Source organism: Apteryx rowi, unplaced genomic scaffold (genome assembly GCF_003343035.1).
Source record: "Apteryx rowi isolate R43461 unplaced genomic scaffold, aptRow1 scaffold_578, whole genome shotgun sequence".
Taxonomy (NCBI): domain Eukaryota; kingdom Metazoa; phylum Chordata; class Aves; order Apterygiformes; family Apterygidae; genus Apteryx; species Apteryx rowi.
This window is the reverse complement of record NW_020450847.1, coordinates 164725-192454: the sequence shown is the minus strand read 5'-3', so window position 1 is coordinate 192454 and position 27730 is coordinate 164725. Positions and strand designations below refer to the sequence as shown.

At 46.3% G+C, this 27730-nt stretch overlaps 1 protein-coding gene across 1 annotated transcript; it reads left to right on the top strand.

Moving 5' to 3' along the window:
* The first annotated feature begins 1530 nt into the window (after positions 1-1530).
* Positions 1531-27730, top strand: LOC112973984 (alpha-2-macroglobulin-like protein 1). Its single transcript, XM_026082469.1, has 35 exons — positions 1531-1589; positions 3595-3778; positions 4792-4954; positions 5824-5876; positions 7979-7999; positions 8433-8592; positions 9008-9092; positions 10968-11079; positions 12280-12394; positions 12757-12866; positions 13403-13570; positions 13823-14053; positions 14720-14783; positions 15185-15330; positions 15636-15785; positions 16047-16199; positions 17289-17373; positions 18184-18298; positions 19013-19238; positions 19368-19494; positions 20063-20184; positions 20714-20768; positions 21356-21439; positions 22488-22664; positions 22806-22887; positions 23630-23786; positions 24121-24195; positions 24585-24747; positions 25214-25428; positions 25566-25778; positions 25880-26004; positions 26300-26390; positions 27091-27159; positions 27447-27549; positions 27690-27730. The coding sequence occupies exons 1-35, from the start codon at positions 1531-1533 to the stop codon at positions 27728-27730; spliced, it is 4299 nt and encodes a 1432-aa protein (XP_025938254.1).

Below are 27730 nucleotides of genomic sequence, written 5' to 3'. Positions count from 1 at the left end.
TGGAACTGTCTGGATCTACTGTGGGCAAACAAATGTCAGCTGGGACTATTCAGCAGGCACTGCCTGTACTTTTTGAGAACCACGGAAAGAAATGAAGGGCAGCTCAGTGCCACAGAGAATGATTCATGTTCCTGCTCCAGGTCCTGCTCATTTGTTTATCCAGGTGCGCTTTCACTTTTTGAGAAAAAGCCATTGGCACCAGAATTTCAGAGCTGAACAGAGTCCAGGGGAAAAAAAAAAGACATACTTCTGCCCACTATGTGAAAAAAGCCCCCTGAAAGCCAATTTCCTTATCATGCATCAGTCTTTCCTAAAGAAAAAGAAAATAATCTCAGGACCTAAATAGTTAAGAGCTCTGTTTTGTACCTGAGGATAAATCAGTGGTGTATTTTGATATGAAATGGCTGTTACACTAAAATATAAGAGCTTCCTTGCTTGAGGAAGAGTTTCAAGGACCAGATTTTCTTGTCAATTATGTCAGCATAAATCAGGGAAAAGTTCAGTGCAAGTGCTAGAGTAATAGGTTTAAAAATAGCATGTGGAAAGTAGCTCCCAAATTAGATAGATGAGTGTGTTGCCATTATCTAGAGCTAGAACCACACCCTCTTGCTAACTGAAGAAGACCCCTTAGAACTCAAGCCATCCAGTTGTTGCCCTGCCTGACTGGTGCTCAACCTCCATTTCCCCCCAGCATGTGTATGTATGTCATTTGTTCCTATAGTGGAACACACAGGGGTGTGTTATATGGCTGGAGTTAATTGTAGTTGTTCGATTTCCTGTTCAAACTAAAATATCTGTAGGGAAGAGATAAGATGAGAATTCTGGCTCTTCCTGATTTCTGTGCTCTCCTTCTGGATGAGGGAACGCTCCATAAAGAGCGGAGCACTTTGCCTTCCTTTGCTTATCTTCCAGAATGACCAAAAATGGAGTTTTGGGCTATTTTGGGATTCAGTAGGCACCTTGTCTATATACACTTATTTTGTACAAAGCCCAATCTCCCACTGAAGACTGAGATCTGCTTAGGGAGCTACAGACTCAAAAACTTGGGGACAGTGTGACTGTAAGACTTCATTGTGAGATCCGGTTGAGTGCACCTGCCAAGAGGCTGTGAGACAATCCATCTCAAGGCAAAACAATGGGATTGAGGCTGCAAGTGGGACAAGGAGCAGGGTCAGCACACTGAACAGGAAACAGGCTGTTGTTCAGCAAAATAAAAAGGCAATTTGTCCGAATGATGCTAGTCGATCCATGGGGGGGAGGAAGGTGCAGGAGAGCAGAGAGGCTGGAGTCCAAAAAAGCTTGGATTGGTTGGGGAACATCCTGAATGGTACAACCCTGTGCCTGGAGCACTATAAACACAGGAACAAAGCAGAAGAAAGGAAACTTTGGGGCTTCTCCTTGTCTGTTCTCTGGGAGAAACAGTAACAACAGCAGGTGGCCTGGCAACCTTGGAAGAAGCAAGCACCCCACCTTCTTCTCTCCTGACTTGCCCTTAAGAGACATCCACCTCCCAGGGGCTCTCCTATGAAAATGTGGACTCCCTTCCTCCTGAGCTGCCTGCTCTACACCCTGGAGATAGTGGCACAACCGTAAGTGATATTTCAAGATCTGGTGATTCATAGTTTTGATGCTGAGAGAGGGGCCAGGATGGCAGGAAGAGACATGGGACCCTGCTAGGCAACTTCTAGAAGGGACAGACATGGGGTGGCTTGCAGCATGCCACAAGCCCTGTTATGAACACAGGCTCCTCCTGAAGGTGGGAACCTGTCCAATGAATATTTCTGCAGTACAAGAACTGGGTAAGGACTGACAATGGGAACAAGAAGAGTGAGGGACTCCTGTTTAAGGCAAGCTGAAGGGAAAAGTGTAGGATAAAGAGAAGGGCAAATGAAAAGGGGTGCAGGGCTGAGGGTGATTAATCAGGAACCAGTCTGCTGCCAAGGTAGTTGAAGAGCCTTCTCAAAGCAAGAGGGTGGATCCTTTTTTACTGGGGAGTTGGAATAAAGCTATAGAGAACCTGTGCTTCTGATGTGGGGTCAAAACAGACCCTGAGCCATAGAGAGCATTGGGATCAGAATCACACAGCTGCAACCTCAGCTCTGAATGAACACAGCCACACAGCAGGTTTGGATTTGGATCCCAGTCTGAACTTTGCAGCCCAGCCCATCTCTCAGTCCAATAGTGCTATTCCCTTTTCCATATGTACTGGGAACCCCTAAAGACAGTTCCCTTCGCAGAGGCAGAGACGGTCTTTACTATGTGTGTTTCCTTGCACAAGTGTAGCATGCTCCAAAACCACGTACACACCAGTGTGACATGAGCTGCAGGCACTGCCATGCCCTGGGCTTTATTGAGAAACCCCAAGCACCTCTGGCAAAGGTTGATGTTTGGGTGACGTGGACTGTGTGGGCAGTGGGACCCCTTCCTGGAACACCTGTGCAGAGTCAGGTCTCAGTATGGAGAAGCTTGTGCTTCCCTGGCTTTTCCAGGATGCTGGTCTCCAGTAATGCCCAGCTAGCAGTGTCCATTATTTTGGGAGGAGCAACTGGTTGGTTTTGTAGTTAAGATACAGGATATGGAGTGAGAATGAGTGGGTGTTAGTCCAGGCCTGGTGATCTCTTGTGGGGTGTGAGACTAAAGATATTGTTGGCTGCCAGGGGTCTTGATGACAAAATCCCAGGGTACTTAATTGGAGGAAAACACCCAGTAGCTTCAAAACTACTGGTATCTGAGTGCAAAGGCAGTGAGGGACACTGGCAGGTATCTGCTGGAATAGTGGTTCCTGCCCCATAGAAAACAAGGGGCTATACCAGCTTGGGGAGTAGAAGGGATAAGTTCTTTCTCCATGCTCTGCCTCTGGGGGTTTTCAATGCCTGTTAGTCAGGCCTTACAGTGTGGTACTTCAGTAAGTTTGCCATCAAAAGACAGGGGGGGGCCTAAGTGCCAGTTTTCTAGGAAGAGGAGTCTCCAGAGACCCTCTCCTCCTTTCCCAGAGCTTTCAGCAGCCCATGGGAATAAGGTAAGGATGTTGAAGAAAGCATTTGCCTGAGTGTAACTTGACTTGGGAGAGGTCAGAACTGCTCATGCACTTCCCCTCTCACCCTTCCTCCTGCTGGATGGTTGAGGTAATGCAACTTTCCCCTGGAGAGCTGACTTCTGCAGTGTGATTTGTCATGAAGAAAGTGTGTCATCCTGACACACTCTGTCTGATGACATGTATTGATCTCAGTCACTGTTATAAGCACAGCTCCATAGCTGTCTTTAACTTGGGCATGGTGAGCAGTATTTTTGCAGCAGCATGAAGCTCAGCATGGGCTGCAGACCCACCGAAGACCCAGCTGCACTAAAGGCCTCCCCTGTAAATGTTTCTCATGTACGTCCCAAGAGATTCTCCCACATTTACCATATCCCTTCCACCACCCCTGTGACTGGTTCACACTCTCATTGTTAATCTGTTCCTCTCACCCCAGCTGAGCAGTTCTACTTGACCGCAGAGAAGTGGTAAGCCTCCCTGTTTCCTCAGACTTTAGAGAATTTGTCCCAAGAGAGGGTGGCACTACTCCTAGGATGTGATGTCTTGTTTCCCTACTACAGGAACTACCTGATCATCCTCCCAGCTGAACTGCCCTTCCCCTCTTCCCAGAGGGTGTGCTTGGACCTCCGTGGTGTAGAGAAGCCTATTCGTGTGTCCTTAACTCTTGTGCAGGCGTCTAGCAGCCTCAGCCTCTTCCACAAGGTTGTCCGGAACAACTGGATCTTTGAGTGCTCCAGATTTCAGGTCGGGTCATTCTTGGCAAGCAGCTGTAGCTGGCAGCTCCCAGTATGCTCTTTCAGCTCATGACTCCTCTCACCAGAGAAATAAAGTAAACAAGGATGATAGGAGGAGAAAGGGCATGGAAAGGAGTGAATATAAATTCAGAAAGCGTGCTTAGTGGGACCCTAGAGTCTCTGCTCCCTACCTTTGTCAGTGTCTATGATGCTGTTCTTGCTGGGCCTTTCACAATCCACCCTGCTGGCACAATTCACTGAGGGAAGGGCTGCCTGCCCAGGCACCCAGGGACTGAGAAAGATGGAGGAGCTTAGAAGAACCCAGATGGCAGCTGTGTAGCTCATTCTCTCCCCTGAGAAGAAAGCACTGTCACAGGGTGCATCTGTGAATCGAACAGCTTGAGTGCTTCACTTGGAGAAGAACCAGGCCTCACATTTCAGATAGCCTCCCCTCACATCTGATTCTCTCCAGGACTCTCTTTAATTACTTTAAAATGTGTTGGAGGCCTAGGAAGGGCATGGGAGTGTGTCCACAAAGGCTCAACACAGGGCTTTTCAATCTGTCAAACCCCTGAACTCTTTTTTCTTGGCTTGTCATGAGGAGTAAGAGTGTGTTTCAGTCTCCATGACCCATACAGTCCTGAAACTGGCCAGAAAACAGATTTCTCATGAGCATAGACCTCTTCTTCCCTTGGTTTGAGTCTTCCCCAGCTCACTCCATGCAGACTGTAACAGTGGCCCTGTGAAGGGGGCAGGCACAATTTCTGTGCCAGAACAGGCTCCCTCTTTCTCTTCTCCAAGGTCTGCCCCTGAGAACAAGCTAATGTCCCCTGCACTCCCATACACACAGCCCTTTAGTCACTGAAGGAATACACTGTGCTGGCAGCAGGCAGCCTTCAGAATAGAGTGGGGAAGGAGATGGCCTCACAGTGCAAGAGGAGCGAGGAGAAGAGCATCTACTTTGATGCCATCTTGTCTTCTGCTATTCCTTGCTTACCTGGTGACTCCTCTTTCCTGTTCTAGGTGCCCCAACCTGCAGGTTCCCAAGAGGTGGTCACTGTACAGCTGCGCATCTCCAATGGCCATTACTTCAGTGCCAAAGAGGAGAAGAAAGCCCTGATCCGCAGGGCTGGCACAGGCACCTTCATCCAGTTGGATAAACCCGCTTATAAGCCAGGACAGACAGGTGAGCACTCTACATGGAGCACACCTGACAGTTCCCCTACCTTGACCTGTCTGGAATTTGTTTCAGTCCTTTCCCCGAGGAAAGTGCTGAGTGCTTTGTGCCACATTATATCTGTGGGGACGGAGGGGGAAGCTATGCATGACTGAGGCCTGTGCTGCCTCCTGGGGTGATGCATCATGTTTTAGGTGAGGGAGGAGGAGGAGACTGGCAGTGTCAGCCTCAAAAGCTGTAGGAGCAGAGCTGGCTCAGAAGAGTGAACAGTCCTGAACTTGCTTTTCTCAAGGATGAAGGGTCCCAGTCAGGGCCAGGTAGGACTGGCCTGCTCGCACTGCAGATGAAGAAACATAAGGGTAGCTCAGGGGGTATCCTATGAGAAAGATCCCAAATGTTAGGTCAGCTGCTGTGCTGCTGTGGGAGGGCTGAAAAGCCAGGGTATTGATTGCTGCTGCTATCAGGAGACACAGCACGAAAAAACACTCTGCACACTCCCATCTTTCTTCTGGCAGGACCCTCTCCAGATTTCCAGGCCTGTGGCACAGGTGAGGAAGCAAGCAGGCCTTTTTTGCTCCCTTTTTTGTCTATGGCTCTAAGCAACTGCCTAAGTTGCTCATAAGCGGAGCCAGTTTTAGGTGGGAAGAGACAATCAAAAAGTGAGACAAGAACATTACATTTTTCTACATATAGGGAGGGAAGAAAGCTGTGTGCAAGGCTAAACAAACAATAAGATGGGGTCTACAGGGCAGGACTGGGGGTACTATCAGAGCTGGTGGGGAGCTGTGTTTTTCAGGGTGAGGTAAGTACAAGGCAGTTCCATTTCTGAATGTAGTTTGTCTTTAGAATGTGCTCTTTTCTTCGATTTTCTCCTTCAGTGAAATTTCGAATAGTGACATTGACTGAAGATTTTGTTCCTGTTAACAGCAAGGTAAAGCCCGTCTGAGTGGACATGAGGAATTTTCCAGATTTCCTCTATAAATTCTGTCTCCTCTGCCAATTCCAAGCTGTGAAAACTGAGAGAGTCTGGGTGTTTGTAATACCCAAGGTAGTAGACGCTCACCTGTTACTGAATTAAATTAAAACAACAGCACCTGTTTGCTGAGTGCAAAAGCCTGGTCATAGTGTCATCCTCACAGATTGGCTGCTGGCTGGTGGGAGGCTTGAAATTGCTGCTTGTATTTGAAGAGTGTGCCAGCACTTGCTGCTAGCTGAGTTAGTTCAGGGTAGTCCGGAAGTTGCATGCACCTCTCCCCACTGCCAGAAAAGGCAGGCAGGGCTTTTGGGGGAATCTTCAGGCTGCTGGCTGTAGACACAATAACTAGACAAATTGCATAGAGACTTAGCCAGGACCAAAGCTGTTTTCCTGCAGCTCTGAAAAGCCCAGCTTTTTGTGCAGTGCATTGTATCAAAGGTTGGCAGGATATTCTGAAGTGATCTTTGAGGCATCTGCAAAATGTCAAGAAAAATTAATTGATATGAGAAAAAATATTCATGAAACTATTTAATTATTAAAAAGAGAAAAGATAGAAAGCAGTATAACCAAATTATACTGGTCTCTTGCTGGCAGCCTCCGATTTTCCCCATGCCAGGGGAGTTAGAAGTGGCTTTAGTTGCCAAAGGCTTGCATATATGCTAGCCAGGAAACTGCAAGAGTAGCATCCTTCTAAGGTAAGCAATTGTACCTGCAGGCAGTAACTATAGCTATTTCAAATTCCTCTGTCCTGAAGCAATTAAAGAACCAACAGGAATTCATGCCATGACTAAGTACCGAAAGGCACACAAGGGCAGGGAGTTAAATCAAATCCCTCTAGGCTGAATTAAACTAATTTCCTTTTTTTGGAGCTCCTAATGAGGATCTAGGATCACGCACTCACTTTCTCCCCCTGATAGAGAAGGCATCTGTCTTACATTAATTAGATATCAGGGTAGTAATCTTGTTATTTGCCAGAGTACGAATGTGTTTAGAGTAAACAATACATTTGCTTCCATGCCCGCAATTGGTAAGATGGTTTATGATATTTGACCATAAATATTTGATATCTGTTTGTGAGTGTAATAAAATTAACATTATAAATGTTAAAAATGCTGTGAGGAAAATTCAAAAAAGGTAATGTTTAATCAAAGCAGTATTTCAGCATTAGAGCCATAATATATAATTTGCAAATTAGATTGGTTGGAGATAAGAGGAATACTATTCACTGGCATGCTTTGTTCTTAGAACTGACGTTGGATTGCAGTTAAGAAAATAGTTAACCTGCACTTTTTTTGGTTTCAATGCAGAGCTGCCTATAACAACTTGTATGAAAGCTTAGAGTGCTGAATAATGTGAATTAAAAATGACCTTTTGTTTACAGACCAGTAACATTCTCCAATTCCCTGCCCCTGCCTCTGTGTGCCTCGCTGTCCCAAATCCCAAGCCCTTCACCACTGTTGCCTCCTGGCTGATAGTTGCGGTGACATCAATACAAACACAAAGTTAGTAAGCCTAGAAAGGCTGATGAAGTATATCCTGCTTTCTGCCTCCCTGTTACTGTCAACCAGAGTCAGCAGTAATTCATATCTCTAAACCTTGTCTTCTAGGCCAGGGGTTTTACAGAAAAGTGTATGGTGTATTCTCCCAGCAGATAAGGCGGTGTTGCTAATTCTTGGGATCTGTATTACAAAACCGATGCCTTTTAATAGTTATTGACTTGGAATGATGGTATTTGTGAGGCTCTCTACTTTCTCCCTTTTTTAAAAAGTAAAATATAACTTTTATGATCATAGAGTAAAGATTGAAAATGTCAACCAAAGCACATCTTAAAAATTCAGGTATCAAAAAGAAAATCCAAAGAATAGCAAAGATTTTTATGTTATTTTTTTCTTTATTTTTTCAAAGCCATTCTCCTGGTTTCTGTAGAATCAAGCTCTTTGTATTGTAGTGTTTGGGACAGGCAGTGTTGTCACAGCACATGGGTTGTGTATGATAAGTTTGTATGTAGGTTGCTATATTATGACAGTTTCTAACATTCCATTCTGTTTGCTTTGCAGTACTCAGTGGTGGAAGTCCAGGTGGGTGTATCAAAATCCTCAACTGTTATAAGGAAAGGTGCTTCAAGATGGATACACATGCAGTTTTCTTACTAAGTATAAGTTACTTTTCTTAGGATCTGTGCAAACACATGGATCCAAATATCTATCCAAATATTTCTGGAAACAAACCTTTATCCTTAAATAAGACTAGAGCGCTTAAAAGTCAGGAGCTTTCATAGTTTCTTTTTAGATGGCAGCATAAAACGGAGTGATCCTCGATGTGAAAAGGATCTGCTTGGTTCATCTCTGTATGTGTACAGAGTCACTCAAGTCACTTCAGAACCTTATGAGCAAAACCAGCAGGGGTCTGTGAAATTCTGAAACCTCTGAAACTCTTTGAATCCTGTGAGTTCTGTATACAGATTAGCAGATGTTGCTACTGACTGTCTTATTTCCTTCCCTCTGACTGCAGGACCCAAACCGAAACCGAATTGGCCAATGGCTGGACGTGAAACCAAAACAGGGCATTGCAGATCTCTCTTTCCAGTTAGCTGCCCAACTCTCCTTGGGGACTTACACCATCAATGTCATGAACCCAAAAGTGTCCACTACATTTCAAGTGGAGGAACATGGTAAGATTGAGTATGGAGGACAAAGAATTGGGTGGAAAAAGTTAGCTCTGTCGATATAACAATAGGTGGCCGAACTGTAAGATTACTGTCTGAGAGCTAGGAGTAGTTCACTAGTGGGCAATATCAAAATGCAGGCAAGGGAGATTGTACAGGGGAGTCCTGAAGAAAGTATCTAGTAACAACCAGGCTGGCACAGAGTGAGAATTCACTAAAAACCTCTGTGACACTGTTCATATGGCAGTGAACAAAAGAGGATTCTCTGGTTTCCCTATTTTTAATTAGTCCTAGCTTTTATCTCATTAGCATGTTCTTTCACGGGACTGCAGTCTTGTGTGAATGCACTTGTCCCTTTCTTGATCTCCTGTCTAGGTAGTCTGCTGCCTTTGATGGAGTAACTCTGTGATTTTTGTTCCAGAGCTGCCAAAATTTGATGTTTTCTTCGAGAGACCAGCTCAGATTTATGCTTCAGATAAAACTCTCCCACTGCGTGTGTGTGGCAGGTGAGGAGGCTATTCAGTGGAAAAGGAACAGCTCATCCAAACCTTGTGTGTCTTTCCATGTCTCCTCTCTTGAACACATGAAGAAGGAGAAGTGGCTCAAGAGGTGCCAAATACAAGTGGTTCTTTTGAAGAATCCCAACTGAGGTCAAACTGTTGTGATCTTCCTTGAGAAAGAGGTATATGAGCTGCTCTTGTCAGATACCAGCTAGCTACAGGGAGACATCCTGGGCAAGAGATACCCTGCTCTGGAAGCCGTGTGCTGGCCTTGAATGACCTTAGGTGCGGTAAAATGCATGTCTGATACTGGACTGATCCGCTGAGGTAAAGGAGCAGGAACTTGTGTTTTCTTTGGAAGATTAAGTTGTTCCTTCTCACTTAATGCTGCTGAACTTATTACCTTCTTAGGAGCAGTGGGTGGATTTCTTTAGTTTTGTAATCATTAGCAAAAACTGAGTAGATGAGGGTGTGAAGGAAGATGTCCTCAGAAGGTGTAAGCACCAAAAAACAAAGGAGAATGTTCTGGGAAGCTTTTTCTGAACAGAAAAAGGGTCTGAACTGAGCCCTGTTTGGGGTTGGGTTGGGTTGTCTGGAAACTCAGATCCTATGAAGCTCTAGTAGAAAACAGTATATCACTCCTAATGCCCAGGGTGGGCCATTGGTGTTTTCCTGCCACTGATACTATCAGGGAGCAGTAAAGGCACATTGCTCCATAAGGGAAGGCCAGACAGGAGCCAAGCATGACAGCAAGGCAGGCAGGAGAAACGGCCTCACTGACAATGGTGCAGTCCTACAGTACCTGAGCAAGAAAAGTAGAGCAGGCCTGAACCTGCTTCTTAGGCCTGAGGCCTAAGTTCTCCCAGGGTTAGAGAAGAGTCCAGATCACCAGATGAGTCCATAATGATGAAGCAGGTCTGAGTCAATCCAGGAGGTCAAGTCAGTGAGTCACTGTGAGGATCAGTGAAGCACATGGACTGGCATAGGCTTACCTACAATGCAACTCAAAGTCTGGAGTTTAAATGTAGTGAAGTGGGGGAGGCCCTGATGAGGCTTTTCACAGCTCTTGCTGCAAGGTTACACAGCTCCAGCATATCATCTGGCTTTTAACACAGGCAAACCCCTGCGAATGAGGAAGGAGGCTGCAGATCTGGCTGGTGTACCCAAGACTCCAGCAGCTACTTCTGCAGAGGTTCATAGACTTCTGCAATTAAAAGCACCTGTTAACTGTCACATGGAAAACTGGTGTTCCAATAAGTCACAGCTCCTCAGACCTTAGAGCATGAATTCCACCCTGGCTCTGCCAACTAGCCTCACTGTCTCCTGAATTACAGTGACCAAGAAGTCAGTGTGACAGTGAAATATGGCTTCTGATTTGGGTGATGGATAGGGTGTCTCCACTGTGAGGGCAGAGGCACCTAAGTTGGCTCTGCTAAGGCTAGCACCAGCAGGGAAAATAATGAAGCTCTATCAATGCCATGCACTTGCTATAGATGTCTATAGAGAAACTGTTTTCTTCTGCTTTCACACCTGAGCTAGTATCTCTAGTGGGTGCTGCTATGTGCTATGTGGATACATCAACTCGGGTCAGCTCTCTGCTTCTGCTGGCACTTCCAGGACAGCAGGCACCCAAAACTGGGGGAGCTTTGGAGCATGTGGACCCTTTCCTGTTGGTGCTTTGTTTCTCCCTCTGCTGGATGCAGGACTTTTGAACTCCCCGAGTACAGTGTGTTGTAATTTTGTTTGTGACTGCTTACTAACTGTATTGATACTTTTATCAGGAAGGCCACCTGTGAATAGCAATGGACTCAGCACAACACATAACAATTATCTTTCTCCGTTTCTCTCTGCTTGGTTGCTCCTCTGGTGTTCTCCTTGCAGGTATCACTATGGGAAAGCAGTGCAAGGGACCATGCAGGTCACATTGTGCCAGAAAGTGAGGAGGCGTCCTCAAAATGCCAGCAAAGATATCTGTAGGGAGTACAGTGGACCGGTGAGTAAGATTCTGGAAGATACAGGGGTAATGGAGGAGCACCACAAAGAAGAATGTGTCAAGGGATTAGAGAAACAGAATAGACTGCAACCCAATTATTCACTGTGGGATATTTAGCCAAGGTTTGCCAACCTCTGTAGTGTATTTGTAGACTAATAATTAATTGATTTATTCAATTAATGCAATTGATGTTGCCCAGATCAGCTGACAAGCTTTACCTATAAAAGTTCTTCTTTTTAAACTTTGTTTACAATGATAGAGAATGGAAAAGAGGAATTCCACAGAAAAACCCTAAAGTTATGTTTTATCTGGAAAGAAGCATAACTAGCCGTGAATTGATACAGTGTAAGAAACAACAATTAGAACTTTCACAGGTGCAAAAATACCCTGTTAAGGTGAATCCATGCTGGAGCTGCACTAGGATGCTAATGTATGGTGGAGACATGATTAATTCCACAACCAGATCACACAGTCATTTTTATATCTTATTTCTGCCTTTCCATCTCTAAAAAAGCATTTCATAGCTGGGTTCTTCACTTCTACAATATGACTGGAAACTTTTTATGCTTTGTCATTATGACCTGTTATGGTGATTGTAATCTTCTACTTCTGGAGCTGATTAGTTATTTTGAATATTCATTTGATTCTGCAGTTCTCATTGCTAGAATTCTTAAAATACAGCTATATTTGCTCTGTGATCCAGTTAGTGAAGTTTCCAATTTTCTATGGAAGCTGGAAAGTTAACAACATTGTGTGATACATGATTTGTTTTATACTTAGCAATATGAATTATATATATATATATGTATATAAAAGTGGATAATACATATTTTTTCATTATATATATTGAAAAATATGAACTATAGATATTGAATATATATGTGTGTGTATATACACACATATATATGTGTGCATGTATATATATACACATATACATACATATATATACATGCACACATATAGTATAAAGTTTATATATATATTTGGGAGGGAAGAGAGAAAATGAGTCTTAGGACACATAGGAAAAAAATTCTCTATACATTGCTAATTTCAGCATCCTAAATCAGGCTAAGACTAGACTCTGGGGCTGCATTATAACTTGTTGCAATCAACAGTTATGACAGAATGACTAATATGGTGTACTTGTAACACATTCTCTTCTCACCAGCTTCAAATAACATCTACCACTTTCCATTACAGACAGCGAGCAAGGGCTGCTTCACCACTTCTGTAAGCATGACAGTCTTTAACCTGGCACACAGTGAGGAAGACAGCAAGCTCTATGTAGAGGCCTCTCTTCTGGAGGCTGGCACAGGTACCTGGGGGGTCAGCTTATAATCACATTGTGCAGAGAAAGTGCAAGGATGAGAGGGACCATCACAGAACACAGTGAATGCTCTTGTCTAGGGAACTTGCTGTGCCCACAGAGAGTAACTCTGCCAACAGCAGGCAGATGAGGTGTGGCTGGGACATGGTGAGTGAGGCCACAAAAGGGCTTGAAAACATGTTAACTGAAGGAAGAGCTGCCACAGGAACAGCCTCTAAACATTTGAAGGATGCTGGCATCAGGAAAGAAATTTGAGTCACTCCAAATAGAGGGTCTGAGGATAACAAAGTGAAATTAAACTAAGGTGGAGTAGTCTGACCTTGCTTCTCTTATACTCCACATTCCAACAGGGGTGCAAATCAACGTCTCCAGCCAAATCCCTGTCTCCAGGACAACTGCAAGGGCTGTGTTTGAGACACCAAATGATTACTACATCCCTGGAGTACCCTACAGAGGGAAGGTGATTTTTCCATTGCTTCCTCCCTACCCCTTAATTTGCCAATGAATTTAGTGTCTAGTAAATTTTGCTGACCCAAGCCATTTCTGACCATCAGACAGAGTCAGAAGCATGGGGCATGTTTCCCCATCCCAAGACTTTTTTGCAGAACTTTACCTTACAGTGCATCACATTACTTGACAGCACAGTGGAGCAATATGGCTCCAAATGCAGCACTTCAGATTCCCTGAGGTAATTTCATCTCAGGCTTCTGCTGGGAGCAATAAGTGATTTTGTGGGAATCTTTCTGCTGTTGGCTAGGACCTGAATTCCACATGGTCTAGCCACACACACCTTTGGGAGAGGACAGTTTTCAGTCACTCTCAGTTTAGTTTTAGAAATGAGGAAGTTTTACAGGCCTTCTGCCTCCCTGGGGACCAGACTGAAGCTAAGGCCACCTAAACAGGAGGTCCTGTGTTTGTCAGAGGGGGAAGATTTTGGGTAGGATACTGGAAGGGACATCTGACTTTGGCTTTTTTGCCCTTCCTTGTTGTCAGCAGATTAAGCTTCAGGATCACCATGGAAATGGTATGAAAAACAAAAAAGTTTATCTCATGATAAGGTTCATGAGGCGTCAGTTTATCAAAATATATATTACGGATGGCAGTGGAAGAGCATCATTCAACCTGGACACAATTGCCTGGAACAGCTCCTTAGTCTCTTTGGAGGTAAATCCCACCTCTATGTACATGAAAGTGAAGACCTGAGAACCCTGAAGGTCTGCCAGTGCCCCCAGCTCCTGCCCTGTAGCCCCCCTGCCACTTCAGCCCTATGTTCCCCACACAGCTCTGCTAGGGCAGAGCTATGAGAAAGACACCATGCAATAATCTTTCTCAGAGGAAGTTGATGACAACCTAACAAAGCACTGAAGCAGAAAACTCTTCTGTCTTGATGTCTGTATGTTTGTGATCCCCTCTCAGGGAAGATTCACACCGGAGGATCTTACGCACACACCTCAGAAAACTGGCATCAATTACACAAATGCTTACCATCACCTGCAGCCCTTCCATGTCACAACGAAGAGCTTCCTGGACATACACCCACTCATGGGAACACTGCCCTGTGGGCTGAAGCAGAGTGTCCAGGTGACATTCACACTCAATCGGGATGACCTGGGAGAAGATACCAGCCGTATACGTTTTGCGTATTATGTGAGTGAGGGTCATGGAGAACATGGGGGAAATGCAGCACAGACGGGACGAGCTCCTAATGAAATGTTGAGGGTGTAATTTAGACCAGCCCTGGAGAGATGTACAAGACAAACCTGTGCTTGGAGAACTTGGTGAACTCTAAATGGACAGTTCAGCCAGATTGATCCTGGTACTGGGGGGCTCTGAGTCAACTCCATGGGTGGGAGGAGCATTCTGTCTCTGCAGCCCGTTGACCCCTTAGCCTTTGCCAGAGCTGCAGTGGGATCTGGTAGCATGCTGTATGTTGTCAGACTCTTTTTCCCTCTGGAAACTGAATGGTGGAACTGCTTTTCACAGTGGTTATCAAACACCTGCTCAGTGGAAAAGGCTTCTGATCTGCTCTGGAAACCTGCCTACTAGAGGTGAAATGCCTTAGATCTCTCTCCCTTTTCTCCAGGGAGCTCACTACCTATCTGTTGTCCTCACTGGAGAGATCAGAATCTGATGTGTTAAATCTTCTCCTCCCACACTGTAGTCTGCAAATCTGCCAGGCCATAGGTGTGGGGCTAGATTGGACCCACAGTTTATTTCTTTGGTTGCTTGAGAGTGCAACATGCTTGCAGGGTGAGCTTTACTGTACTCTGGTGACAATAACAGTTTGCTCATCCAGTGTCCCTCCTCCCTCAGGTCACTGGGAAGGCTGGAATTGTTGTCAGGGGCCAAAGGAATGTCCAGATTGGGAAGCTGAACAGTAAGTCTGCAGTGACCTGGTTCTGTGGCTGACTAAAGGAGAACAGTTGGGGCTGTTGGGTTTCTAGACAGGACAGTGAAGTTACCCAAGTTTCTCTTGAATTGTCTCAAGCTATAGCCCCTGGGCAGTCAAAGAATAGGATAGAAAGAGACTGGGGAAGCAACTGTATCAGTCGGGAGAGGGAGGAAAGATGGAGTGAGGGAAACAATAAAGGAAAGAGAGACGGGGGAAGAATTGTGGAATGATGGAGCACATGGACTTAAAGAGTGGAGGGAGAGAGCAGAGAGAGCAACAGAAAGTGTTTGTTTGATAGTATGGGATTATAAAACAGGAACAAGAAGGAGGCCAGAAGGAGATCTTAGTGGGGCAGTGATAAAAACACTTTGTCTTTTCCTCCTCAGTGTTGAAGGGCTCATTCTCCATCCCTTTGACCTTCACTGCTGACTTCACTCCATCACCTTCCTTAGTGGTGTATTCCATATTCCCCAATGGAGGGGTGACAGCTGACAGCATCCAGTTTAATGTTACCTTGTGCTTTGAAAACCAGGTGAGACTCACACCTATGACTGGGAAAGAGTTGACAAGGAGGAGTCAGCAGGCCTGTGGAAAGGAGAGTCCCACGTACTTTAAAGAGACAAGTGGGGAGAAAAGAGGAGAATGTCTGCAGCATAGTGCCCAGGAGCAGGGAAAATTTCCATTCGGTAGTGACTTCTATTTATAGGAATGGTTGAGCAGGGAAGACTTAACCCTGGTCTCCCTCTTTCTGCCTTGCCACACGTCTGTTCTGCATGTCTCTCATGCCATCTCCCCCTCTTTCTCTCTCATATTTGCTCTCCTGATGTGTTGCTCAAGGTGATGGTGAGTTTCACAGCTAAAGAAACCCACCCAGGGTCAACAGTGCAGCTCCGACTGCAGGCAACCCCTGGCTCCATCTGTGCGGTACAGGCTGTGGATGAAAGCAAGTTTCTCATGAGGCCAGAGAGAGAGCTGACAAGTCAAATGGTGAGTGTCTCTGCAACCAGGCAAAAAACAGGACTGATGTTATGAGCTGGAGAGAGACAGGAGCAGTGGCTATGGCAAAGGGAGCTGGAGGCTAATAGATGAGGGGTGGGTCTCTGTGTGAAGAACAGGTGGATGTATGGAAGTGGGAACTGCCTAGAGAAATAGGTGGGAATAGGTATCTATGCTGGGGGACAGTGAAGGGAAGCAACTGGAGGTATGTGTTCTCTGCCTGATTCTTCCTTGTCTGTGAATTTCCCCTAGGTGTACGGTTTGTTCCCTGCTATCTACCGATATGGATACCCTGCCCAGGTAGAAGAGCGCTCAAATCACTGCATTCAGTCTCAGTCCATGTCACCTCTCCTGCAAGTGAAATCACAGCATTCCATTCAGCCCGACATCTTTAACCTCTTCCGGGTAATTATCTCTGACTTTTCCCAGAGCTCTGGAAATTATGAACACTTGAGACATTTTTCTCCCCAAACAGTCTGAGAAAGCCTTGGCTCCCCCAGACAACCCCTCCTCTTTGTCATGACCTGGCTGTGCTGTCTCAAGAGAAGTACAATCCTATTATGAGTATGAGCACCTGTGTGGGCATTCATCTCTCCAATGAGGCAGAAAGCAAGATGATGAGATTCTGGACCAGCAGAACCCAGCATTTTAGGTCAGGGAATGAAGTCCTGTGCACTTATCCCTGATATGTGTGTCTACACTGTTAAAGAAAAGAGATGCAGGGAGTGATCCCCAGCAATAAACCACTGATTGTTCTCATGACTTAGTTGTTAGCATGCTCTCTGGCATGCTGTTTTGGACTGTTCCAATTAGATGTCTTGAAGGCAGATCTCCTCTAGAAAGGGCAAGCCTTAAGCAGTGCAGACACAAGTCAGGCAATGCCCTTTGGCCTTAGGCCCGGGAATCAGACCTAGTCCTCTATTATTTTGCAATGGTGACACAAACTAGGAGGCTCTGCTATCTGATGGGACTGGAGAGAGCACACAGTCAGTGCATGGGTGCGGGAGTAAATCAGGGTTCTTATGACTGTCTGCACTCTCCATGCCATCAGCACAGGGACAGCACTTGTGTTTGTGGGCAGGTCAATGTCACAGTCCCAGTAGCAGAAGGAGGGGGTGTGCTTCCCATCGCTCCTTTGTATGACTCCAAAGGGCAGATTTCATCCAGCTATTCCCTCCAGTCTGCATTAGAGATGGGGGAGGGAGGGCACTGACACCTCTCCTCTGTGCGCTTGCTTGAGAAGAGCAAAATATCCAGCTGGCCCCCAGAAGAGAGGCAGTTGTTTAATGCCTTCCTAAGAAAGAGAGGATGAGGGAGGCTGTGCCATACCTCCCTAAACACTGTGTCTGTTTGGGTCAGTGCTGCTCTGGACTGCCCAGGCACCTGGCTGTGCTAGCAGTACTTGTCTTCAGAGCTATTTTGAAAAGCAGTGCCTGCTCTTCCTCACTCACAGCTGCTTTTCTGCTTCCCCTGCCCTCCTTCTTTTTCTAACAGAACATGGGTCTGAAAATCTTCTCAAACCTTGTAATCAAGAAACCAACTAAGTGCTTTCACCGGGCAGATAGGAAGCCCACCATGGGTGAGCCACACTTTCAGTCTGCCCTGCTTCTAGGACCTGAGGTCACCTGGGTGGAAGAGCCCTCTGATCTCTGGGGCTTACCAGTGGTGGATGTTGACACTCTCAAGGGTAATGGATGCTGTTGCCAAAGCGTAGCTTCTAGGTCCATCAGTCCTCAGCAGTCCCTATAAAAAGGCTCTGAAGAATGTCACTACTTAGATGTTCCCTGATGTTAAAGGATGGTTTTTCCTTTCCTGACACAGACAAACCCAAGCATAGGCCAAGATCTTGAGGGGAATGTTTCTCAGTGATTATACCACAGGCTGTGCTGAGGCCTGGCTTCTATTTCCACCTGTGTCCTTTACTTTGTGTCTCAGTTTGCACTAGATAATCATACCAAAATGACTCATGTGACTACTGATATTTAAACCACTGTTGTTTACAGAGGGCTGGGATTTTTTTGCAGATAAGCAAATGGGAGTATTATTATTCCCAGAATCACAGACATGTTGGTTAGAAGGGCCCTCTGGAGGTCTCTGCTCTCTCTGGTGCCAACTCTGTATCAGATCAGCAGGGGCTTTGCCTAGCCAAGTCTTGGAAACCTTCTACCAGTGGCCAGCTCACTGCAAGCTGGTTCTCCTGCTACTGCTCTCTGTTTCCTTCCTGTTTTCCTTCTCCCACGAACTCAGACCAATTGCTTGTGTACTCCCATGTCAGATTCTTCCCAGGCCTCTATTCACTGTTTGTTCTGCCACTTGTCCCAGTGCTAGGCTATCTATCATTCACAGGTTTCATCTATCCTACCCTGATGTGAATACCTCTTTCTTTCAGGGGGTCCTTCTACAGAAGAACAAAGAGTCTCTAAGGAACAACTTCAATCCACAGCCCAAGGTAGACTTCACGAGTATTTCCCTGAAACTTGGATCTGGAGTCTGTTCTCTGTTGGGTGAGTGATGCCAGACTGTAAGGAGTACAGAAAGATAAACCCTTTGTTATTAAGTCTTGCCTGACTTGTATTTGAATGAAAGCCACCCATAGGTGTAAAGAGAGGTCTGCATCTGAATGCCTGCATTTATAGTGCATCAGAATGAAGGACTGGTAGACTTTGAAGAGCAGGACTCAAGTTTACACATGTTTAGAAGAGAACAATGCTCCTTTGGTTCAAGATCAAACCACCAAATATCCTCTCTTCTTACATTGGAATACATTCTACCAGATTCCCAATTTGGCAAGAATATCAGCTAAATTTGTAGCCTCTGTTGCCACAGTGCTTGGATTGGGACTGATGAAACCCAGGGGAGATGTAGTCCTGCTGATTTCCAGGACATACTGTTGTTGACTGAGTGTAGAGCTGGAGTGCTGGGGCAGTTTCTTGCTCATGGAAACACTGCCACTGAAAGCATTTAAGCAGGATACATGGCTTTAGGGAACAAATTGCTGAAAGCTGCCTTACTCTGAGTCACTGGAGTGGAGGTCAACTGATACAGTAGCTGATCTTCCCTCTACCACACCTTATTACTGGAGTCAGGCCATTGCTGATAGACCAGAGGTTGATCTGAATCTGAGGATCTGCCTAGCTCCCCTCACCTGAGGCCATGAGCCCTTCCTATTGCAGCAGGGTGGACTGAATTCCTTCATGCTAGTGTTTTCTTTCTCTCAGCTCCAATGGCAGCAGGGATACCATAGTCACAGTGCCTGATACTGTTGCTGAGTGGAAAGTCAGGATGTTCTGCTTGGCTGGGAGAGGCTTTGGCCTTGCCCCGATCGCAAGGCTCAGGACTGTCCAGCCCTTCTTTGTGGATGTGACATTGCCATATTCTGTGATCCAGGGAGAGACCTTCACGCTAAAGGCTACTGTGTTCAACTACCTGCAGCAGTGCCTACAGGTGTGTAACTGTGATACAGGTAACAGTGTATGGTACAGTTCTCTCATGCCCTCCAGTTTTACAAGCACATGTGGCACGTTTTCTCTCCTGGGTTGCCCATTTACTCACCTGCATCTGTTACTCCCTCAGATCCATGTGGCCCTTGCTAAATCCCTAAACTTCCAGGTGGAGCAGTGCAAGACCTGCAGAGACAAAAAGTGCTTATGTGTGGAGGAGTCCAAGATCTTCATGTGGAATGTAACAGCAATCCAGCTGGGTATGGCAGCAAAAATGGATGTGGTGGTGGAGAATCCTAAAACTGAAGTGAGAGAGGGAGTGGAAGGTCCACTGAAACTGACAGGAGCTTGTCTCCTCTGGATACCAAAGTTTGTTGTTAGTGGTTCAAGACCCTGGACCATCACATCTGCTTTCATTCTCCGTTCTTGGACAGGCTCATCAGAGAGGGCAGGAACTAAATGTGGAGAACCTCTTGGGGAGAGAGCTGTGGGACCAGGTCGGGGAGGGGATACACTGGTGTGTATGTCTGGTGCTGTGCACCAAGTGTGATGGGAAGGGGACACTGGGGACCCAGGGACTGCTGAACTTTCTGTTGTTACCATCACATATATTGGACCAGAGTCACTGTTGGTGAAGCATTACCCAGTTCCCTCATGCTCAGGGTGTCTGGACAAGCCATCAGCACTGGCTGGTTCACCCTTACCTGTCAGACCACTGAGGCTATGAAGACCAGCCTCCTGAAGCACCTTGGATCACTGTCAGTTAAAGCAAATGTACTACATTTGACCAGAGGCGTAAGAAACAGGCTGTGTTAATTTATTTGGTAGGGACTCTGAATATCACAGTCAGGATTGAGGTACTGGACACCATGCCACGCTGTGGGGACAAGAAGCCCTTGCCATCGACCATGAGGCGGAGGCACACTGTGGTCAAACGCTTGCTGGTCCGGGTCAGTATGAGAGCAAGCTCGCTTTTCTCCCTGAGTATGACAGGCCATGTGATCCCTATTCCTCCACAAAGAGAGACTGAGCTGGGCTAAATGTTTTTCTCTCTCTCCTCACTTTTTGGCCACCATTAGCATATCAAGGCCTTGACTCAGTTTGCTGTGTTCTCTCCAGGATCTAGCCAAGCCTTTTCTCTTCTTGCAGTACTGTTTCTTGAGCTGTACCCATATGTCATATTTGTACCACTCCCTATACCTTTCCCTGCCCAATCATCCATGTACATAAGCTTTTGTATATGTACACCAACCAGAGAGCAACCTTTAGAAAACAACCCTTAGGCTTGTTCTTGCTTTCTTGAATAGTATGGCAGACAGCTTCCGTGCAGCCCTGTCAAAGCTGATGAGGATGGAATCCCTGACAGCTTGGGCAGTAACCAGTGAATTTAGACCTGAAATTGCTCTGAAATTTTGCTGCTGTTTGGAAATTTTGTGTGTAATCTTGTTTCTCCTGTCCCATATTCATGTTCCTGTGCAGCCAGAAGGCGTGCTAGTGGAGAAGACTTACAGCTCCCTGCTGTGCCCAAGAGGAGGTTTGTGGGCCGCTTGGATGGGTCCTGCAGCCTGAAATCACTAGACATGCGAGTAGGATTGAACTGGGAGGAGTGGGGAAAGCTCATGAATGAATGCTTTCAAATGAGTTTTCACAAAGAAAATTTCACAAAAAAGTATAAAAAAAAATTACTTCTCTACTTGATGTCCTATTGAATTTGCCACTAAGTATAGGTGGAGAACTCCTGCTCTGTAGTCTCCTTTCCACACTGCAGTCCCTGGCACTCCCCTGGGGCTTGGCAGTCACCAGGAAGAGCACCTCCTACCATACCACCCTGACCCTGCAACATTGCAGGTCTCTCTAGGATGTCCCCCTACAGAGTGAAGACCAAATGTGAACCTAGTAGTTTGGTGAGCCCTCAGTCTGGCAACTAGTTCTCATGTCATTTCTAATCTGAAAAGTTCCCAAGCAATGGAGCTTGATGCGATGCTGGGGGCAGACTTTAGGGAGTGGCCTGCATCAAGCAGGATGTAGGCAGCATCCCATTTGCCTGTGCCAGCATTGTCCCTCTGGTTAGATGCATTTGGCTTGTTTTTTCATCCAACTCCTCTCCGCTGTGGTTATCAGGAAACATGGCTGAAGACCCTGTGTCCCTTCGCCTCCCTGCTAATGTAGTAAAGGGATCTGCCAGGGCTTCCATTTCCATCTTAGGTAAGTCATTTCTATTGCGGGCTCACTGACTTCTGTTACAGATGAACATAGCTTGACTTGGTGATGATGTCAGGGATCCATTAGACATGAGACTGGTCGAAAAAGAAGATACTAAGTTTCTATCCTCTGCAAGGTTTGCCAACAGCAGATTTGCAGATTTTTGGATTAGCAATTAGGCTTTAATGGGAAAGAAATCTGCAGGGGAAGATGAATCTTCATCTTCCTGGCTAGGACTTTGGAACAGAGATTCTAAGCCAAGGTTTAACTGGGACTTCAGGAGTTTGGCTAGCTCTGTGTAGATACAATCAGCAAAGATCTTAACTATTTATCTGCCTGTTAAGTTTCACTGCTATAATAGAAGCTCCTGGAGAGAAGAAATCCTCCTCAGCATTATTAAGTTGCAAAGGGATTCTTTGGAGAAGCTGCTGGGAACAGACATACTTATCATTCAGTCCCCCTCTTTGTACTGGGCCCATTTGTCCCTGTGACAGAATTGATACGAAGCTAGGCCTGGCATAAATGGCCATGGATATTATGCAACAGGGCCCAAAGGAGGGAAGAGATTACAAGGTTTTTCTGGCTGGGTGGGGGACAGCTTCATGCCATCTGACTAGCACCACCACTGTCTTACTGACATTTTGATGCTTGATGTATGGCCACATAGAACAGGCTTCACAGCCTTTCATGCTAAAGACCAGAGACATCTCAGCCTTTTTCTAAGTGCTTCTATGTTTATCTGAACAGCAGCCCCACTCACAGTCATTTACAAATAGTACTTGTTATGGTAGGAGCCCTTTGGAGGACAAAAGCTAATAAGGGAAAGTTCCTCAGGGACTCCATACTATGGCCACTCTGTATCACTTTCCCTAGATTGGAAAGAGGCAGAACAGTCACAGCTCTCTGTCCTGCACTCTGTTGTTTTCTCCTCTTTCTTCTGCTCTCCAGTATATTCCTCCTGTGCAGAAATAAAGCACTAGTGTCCAGTGTCTGGCTGAGGAGCAATTCAAATCATGCTTAGACTTGCTTTGTTTCTTACACCCTTGGGTAGGTGACCTCATGGGGATGGTACTGCAGAACCTAAACCACCTGGTGCAAATGCCCCATGGCTGTGGGGAGCAGAACATGGTGCTGTTTGCTCCCATTGTCTATGTGCTGCAGTACCTGGAGAGGACGAGGCAGCTGACCCCAGAGATCAGGGAGAAGGCAGTGGGATTCCTGCACAATGGCAAGTACAACAGACCTGCCTTGCTCCTCTGCCTTCGCCTGTGTCCACCCTACTAATAGCCTCTACACTTACACTCACTCTCTCAGTGTTGGCCCCCTCTGTGTTACTGTGCTACATTAATCACTGTTCCCATCTCCCCAGGGTACCAGATGCAGCTTCTTTATAGGCATAGAGATGGGTCCTACAGCGTTTTTGGGCATCAGGATGGGGAAGGCAACACTTGGTAAGCACTGGGGACATCTCTTGCTCCTGATTTATTCTGTATGGGCCAGGGCAGCTGATGCGTCTGGAAATAGCTCATAGGATATGTGTTCCTTCTTTTGGATGGAGCCCCTCAGGAACTCTGACATGGAGAGAGATTGAGGGATAGCCACTTAGAAAAAGAGTAATGCAGGTCAGAAGAGATTCTGGGAAAATGGAATATAAAGATGTGATCCCATAGAGGTGAAAGGCCCCTTTTCCCTTTGTGGCCATGCTGCTGCCCCACACAGAACACTGAATTCAGCTATTGGTGTCCTGTTAGCCAAGAGATGTATGTATTGACTGAGGGAAGATCAGGGAAGAGCAATAAAAATCATCTCCCAAGGGAGGGAGTTGCTTGGGAGAGTCTGAAATATCTGCATTGGCCTGACTTGGCCCTGTGATATCTGGGCTGGGAGCAATGAAGAAAGGAAGGAAGAAAATGGGGAATCCTGAAGTAATTCAAGATTGTCTCCAGGTATTTGAGAGAGATGATAAAATGACTGGATAAAGTACTAGTGCATGACTTTGTGGAACCAGGCTGAGGGAGAAGAGCCACTTGGGTCCCAGGGTCCATTTCCACGTTTAGATTACCTTTCTGTCTGAAATTGACTCTTTCTAAGCACCCCGCTATGTCAATGTTAACTTCAGGGACAAGCATGGGGAAAGCATTTAACTTTTTCCTTGTGTGTTTCTCTTTCTCTCACAACTCATCCTTTTCCTAGGCTGACAGCTTTTGTAGTCAAGAGTTTTGGCCAAGCCAGGAAATACATCTACATAGATGACAAGAATGTCCAGGATGCCTTGCATTGGCTAGAGCAAAACCAGCTTCCCAGTGGCTGCTTTGCCGCCAAAGGGAGTCTTTTTCATTCCTCCCTGAAGGTAAATGAGAGCCAAGCCAGGCAGCACACCTGGGGACTGGCTGGCTGGATGTTGTGACAACAAAGGATTATGGGGATCACAAAAGATCCTGGAAAGTCATTCCTGCAATCCATGTAACCAGCCCTATAGAAAACAGGGCATGGGGCAGTTCTTATAAGGAGCCACTGCATGAGCACTTGAATCACCACTTAGTGAAATGTGCTTCAGATCCTAGGTTGGTCTGGGAGAATGCACCTGAGAGCCTTAGAAACCCACTTCTAGGAGTCTCCAGGTACTGTGGTGTGTCTGTGTTAGGCTGGAATCCCGCACCTCTGGTGATTGATTCTCTTCACAGGGTGGTGCGAATGATGAAATCTCCTTAGGGGCATATGTTGCTGCAGCACTGCTGGAATTGGGTCAGCCACTTAAGGTGAGCACACTCCCTTCATCGCCTGCTCTGCTTTACTCTCCTACACCTGGGCCCTGTGTGGGGAAGAAGTTCATAATGGTGGCATTCCTTGGGTCTAGGTAGGGCATTGCTGTGAGAGAGTAAATGTCTGGCCAAACTGTGAAGTAATTCCTCAAAATGGTACAACACTGTCATGGAGTGATAGGAGTTTATTAAGGAACAGTCGTGGCTATTTCTCACAGTGCACACTGGGGCTGCACTGCCTGTTTTATCAAGTGAATAGTGTTTAATTTAGTGGGTTTCTCTGGAGCTACATCAACAAGATGTAGTTTGGCTCCCTGGAATAAGCTCCATGAAATTAGAGAGCCTGCCCTGTATGAGCTTGGCATATGTGTCTTCTTCCAATGCAGGGCAAGCTGATACAGAATACCTTCAGCTGTCTGCAGCAGGCAGTTCACAACATCACCAACATCTACACAGAAGCTGTCCTGGCCTATGCCTTTGCCTTGTCTGGAGACTATGAGACAACCCAGGAGTTGCTGCACAAGCTGGAGGAACAGGCCATCAAATCAGGTGCTGACTGCTTGTTGGGGTAGGGCCTCTCATTCACCTGCTGGGATCTGGAGTAATGTATTCAAGCAAGATATCCCAACTGCATCTAAGGTGGCCAAACCCGGAATATGTTAATCCATGCAAGAGGCTTGCTGAGGAAAAAACTGCACCTGCTGTCCTTGTATTTGTGCAGTAACTGCACTGTGTGACTGCAGATAAAATATGTTATTGAGCAAGCTGTGAAAGTGACTTGCAACCAAGTTTCTTCAGCCTGGAGGATTTCAGGATCCTCCTGAGGGAGGAGTTAGAAACCTGTGAGCTAGGACTGGGTGAAGCCCTGGAGAATAAACTGAAGAAAGCAACCCTGGCCTGAGTCCAGGGAATAAGCCGAAGGAGCCATGAAAACACTGTATTTCTTCTTTCCTATTTCTAGAATCCCAAATTTCATTCTCTCCACATAGGCTGCATGCTCTGTTTTCTTCCCCAGGAGGACAAATCCACTGGAGCCCCAGACCAAGCTCCCCAGTTTCCACAGACTTCTGGCCTAGGACTCAGTCAGTGGACATAGAACTGACAGCCTATGTGCTCCTGACCTATCTCTCAAAGCCACGAGTGCATGCAGGTGACATGACAATTGCAGCCAGTATTGTGGCATGGCTGACCCACCAGCAGAATGCCTATGGGGGCTTTGCTTCCACCCAGGTAACAAATAGCTCCAGGTGGATTCATATCCTGTTGCACCTGAATTTGGCAGGATGAATTCTTTTAAGGTCTTCCCTTTTAGAGTTGGCTTCACAGAGCTGATCCTCACAGAGAGGTGACTGTCTCTCCATCTCTAGGACACAGTCGTTGCCTTGCAAGCCTTGGCAAAATATGCAGCAAGGACATTCAGCACAGGCCAAGCACTTGTGAGGGTGAAGTCCCAGAGAGGCTTTGGGAAGACATTCCAAGTCACCCGCCAGAAACGGCTGCTGTTGCAGCAGGCAGCACTGACAGAAATCCCGGGGGATTTCTTGGTGCAGGTCCATGGCAGCAGCTGTGTCTTTGCTCAGGTAAGGTGGTGGGATGAGAGAGGAGAGGTGGAGGATTATTCCTCTTCTCCTCGCATCTCATGTCTGGCCTGTCTTTTCCTCTTCTGATGCTCACCCTGCAGACAGTGCTGAGGTATCATGAGCCTCCCCCACGGACCACCACAACCTTCACTCTGCGTGTCAACACACGGCTGACCAACTGTAGCCAGGCCAATATGCATGTCCTCACTGTCCGTATCCTTGTCAGGTGACCCCAAGGATCATGCACTTCTCCAGCAAGCACACAGCTCTACTGCGGGACAGCAGCTGGGAAAACATCAAGGCTGCAATGGAGGGACTGTGCACTTGGGGCAGACAGGCTGGAGGGTGAATTTGGCAGGTGGAGGGGTGGTGAAGAAAGGTGCTGGCTACCTCCTGTGAGAGTGAACAGTCCTGTCTTGGCCCCGGTCCCAGTTGGGCTCAGGGTCCTGCACACACGGTATGATGGTGGAGGGAAGGGGGAACTGGGAGAGACCCTCTGACAGTTTGATCTTCTTCCTCAGCTATGCTGGGAGCAGAGTCACTTCTAACATGGTGATTGTGGAGGTCTCCCTGCTGTCTGGCTTCATCCTGGCTCCAGAATCCAGGATGTTGGTAAGGAGCCTTGAATCAGAAAAGGAGGAACTGTAGTAAATGGGTCACACTGCTTACTGCTGTTGGGAACTGCCCATTTCGGGCTGTGAGGCAACTATTAACATGAACCCTTTTACTGCTGAAATTGAACCAAAGTTTCTCATTTCCCTGCAGGGCCCACCAGGGTGGGCTATGCGGGTTCAGGGTGGTTTGGGTTCTCCCACTGACACTCTTATGCCTTGGGAAAGAAAGAAGATGTGCTCTTCAGTGTGCTAAACACCAGGATTTGTTTATCAGAAATTCTAAGAAAAGAATCATTTTAATTTGAGCCAAGAAGATTTTCTTCAATTCAGCGATGAAACTGAAAGCTGAATTATTTGCACAACCCCCAGGCAGGTCTTTAAGAGCAGTCTGGCAGACAGTGCTATAAGATAATGACAGTCTTTACTGGTGCCTATACCCGTTTGCTGACCAGCGTATCAGTCTATATTTTATCCATATGACCTTCTGTCCCCAGAGCGGGACACTCTTCTTTAACAGAGCAGGGACAGCATAGTTCATCCCTGAGATGAGGCTCATGAGGGATGTTCCAGGAGGGACTACCAAAGATATGACCACTAAAACCTTTGTGCATGAGAAAGACACACTGTCCCTTCAGTCTAACAGGAAGCCCTAAGGAAAGAGCTTACAAATTTCTTTATGTTATTGTTTCCTGTCCCAGCTGCAGCGCAAAACCATCATTAAGAATACAGAAGTAAGACCTGATGTGGTCTACATTTATCTGGAAAAGGTAAATGAGAACAAGAGCATTAGGTCGAGCATGGTGGGAGCAAGAGGCCAGAGGACAGGAGCTGTGTGGGAAGCCCAAGGCTCGGCTAACAGTGGGACAAGGATGCTGGTAGAAATGTGTGTAGAGGAACCTTGCCTAAATTAATTGTTATTTGGTTAGCATTTTCTATTGCTAACATACATCCATTTCTAAAATTTAGAATTTATAATGGATTAGAGAGATTTAGTGCAGGAAAGATGAAGATGCATGTATGATTAACCTTGCTAATTTCTTTCCACCTCCACAAGCTCAGTGATGAATCTCAGACTTTCATTCTGCAACTGGAACAAGTAATTGAGATGAAGAACCTGAAACCAGCCAACATCAAAGTCTACGATTACTACCAGCCAGGTTGGTTGCAGATTCCTCTGCTACTCTGGGGTTAGGAGCTGGGTTCCTAGGTCTCTGGTCTTGGCTGGGAAAAGACATTGTGCACTCTTCTCTGTGCGCATGCATGTGTGTGTAACTGTCTTCCTCATTTCCTTTTGCAGAAGAGAGAGCCTTGGCTGACTACAGTGCTGTCTGCAGTTGA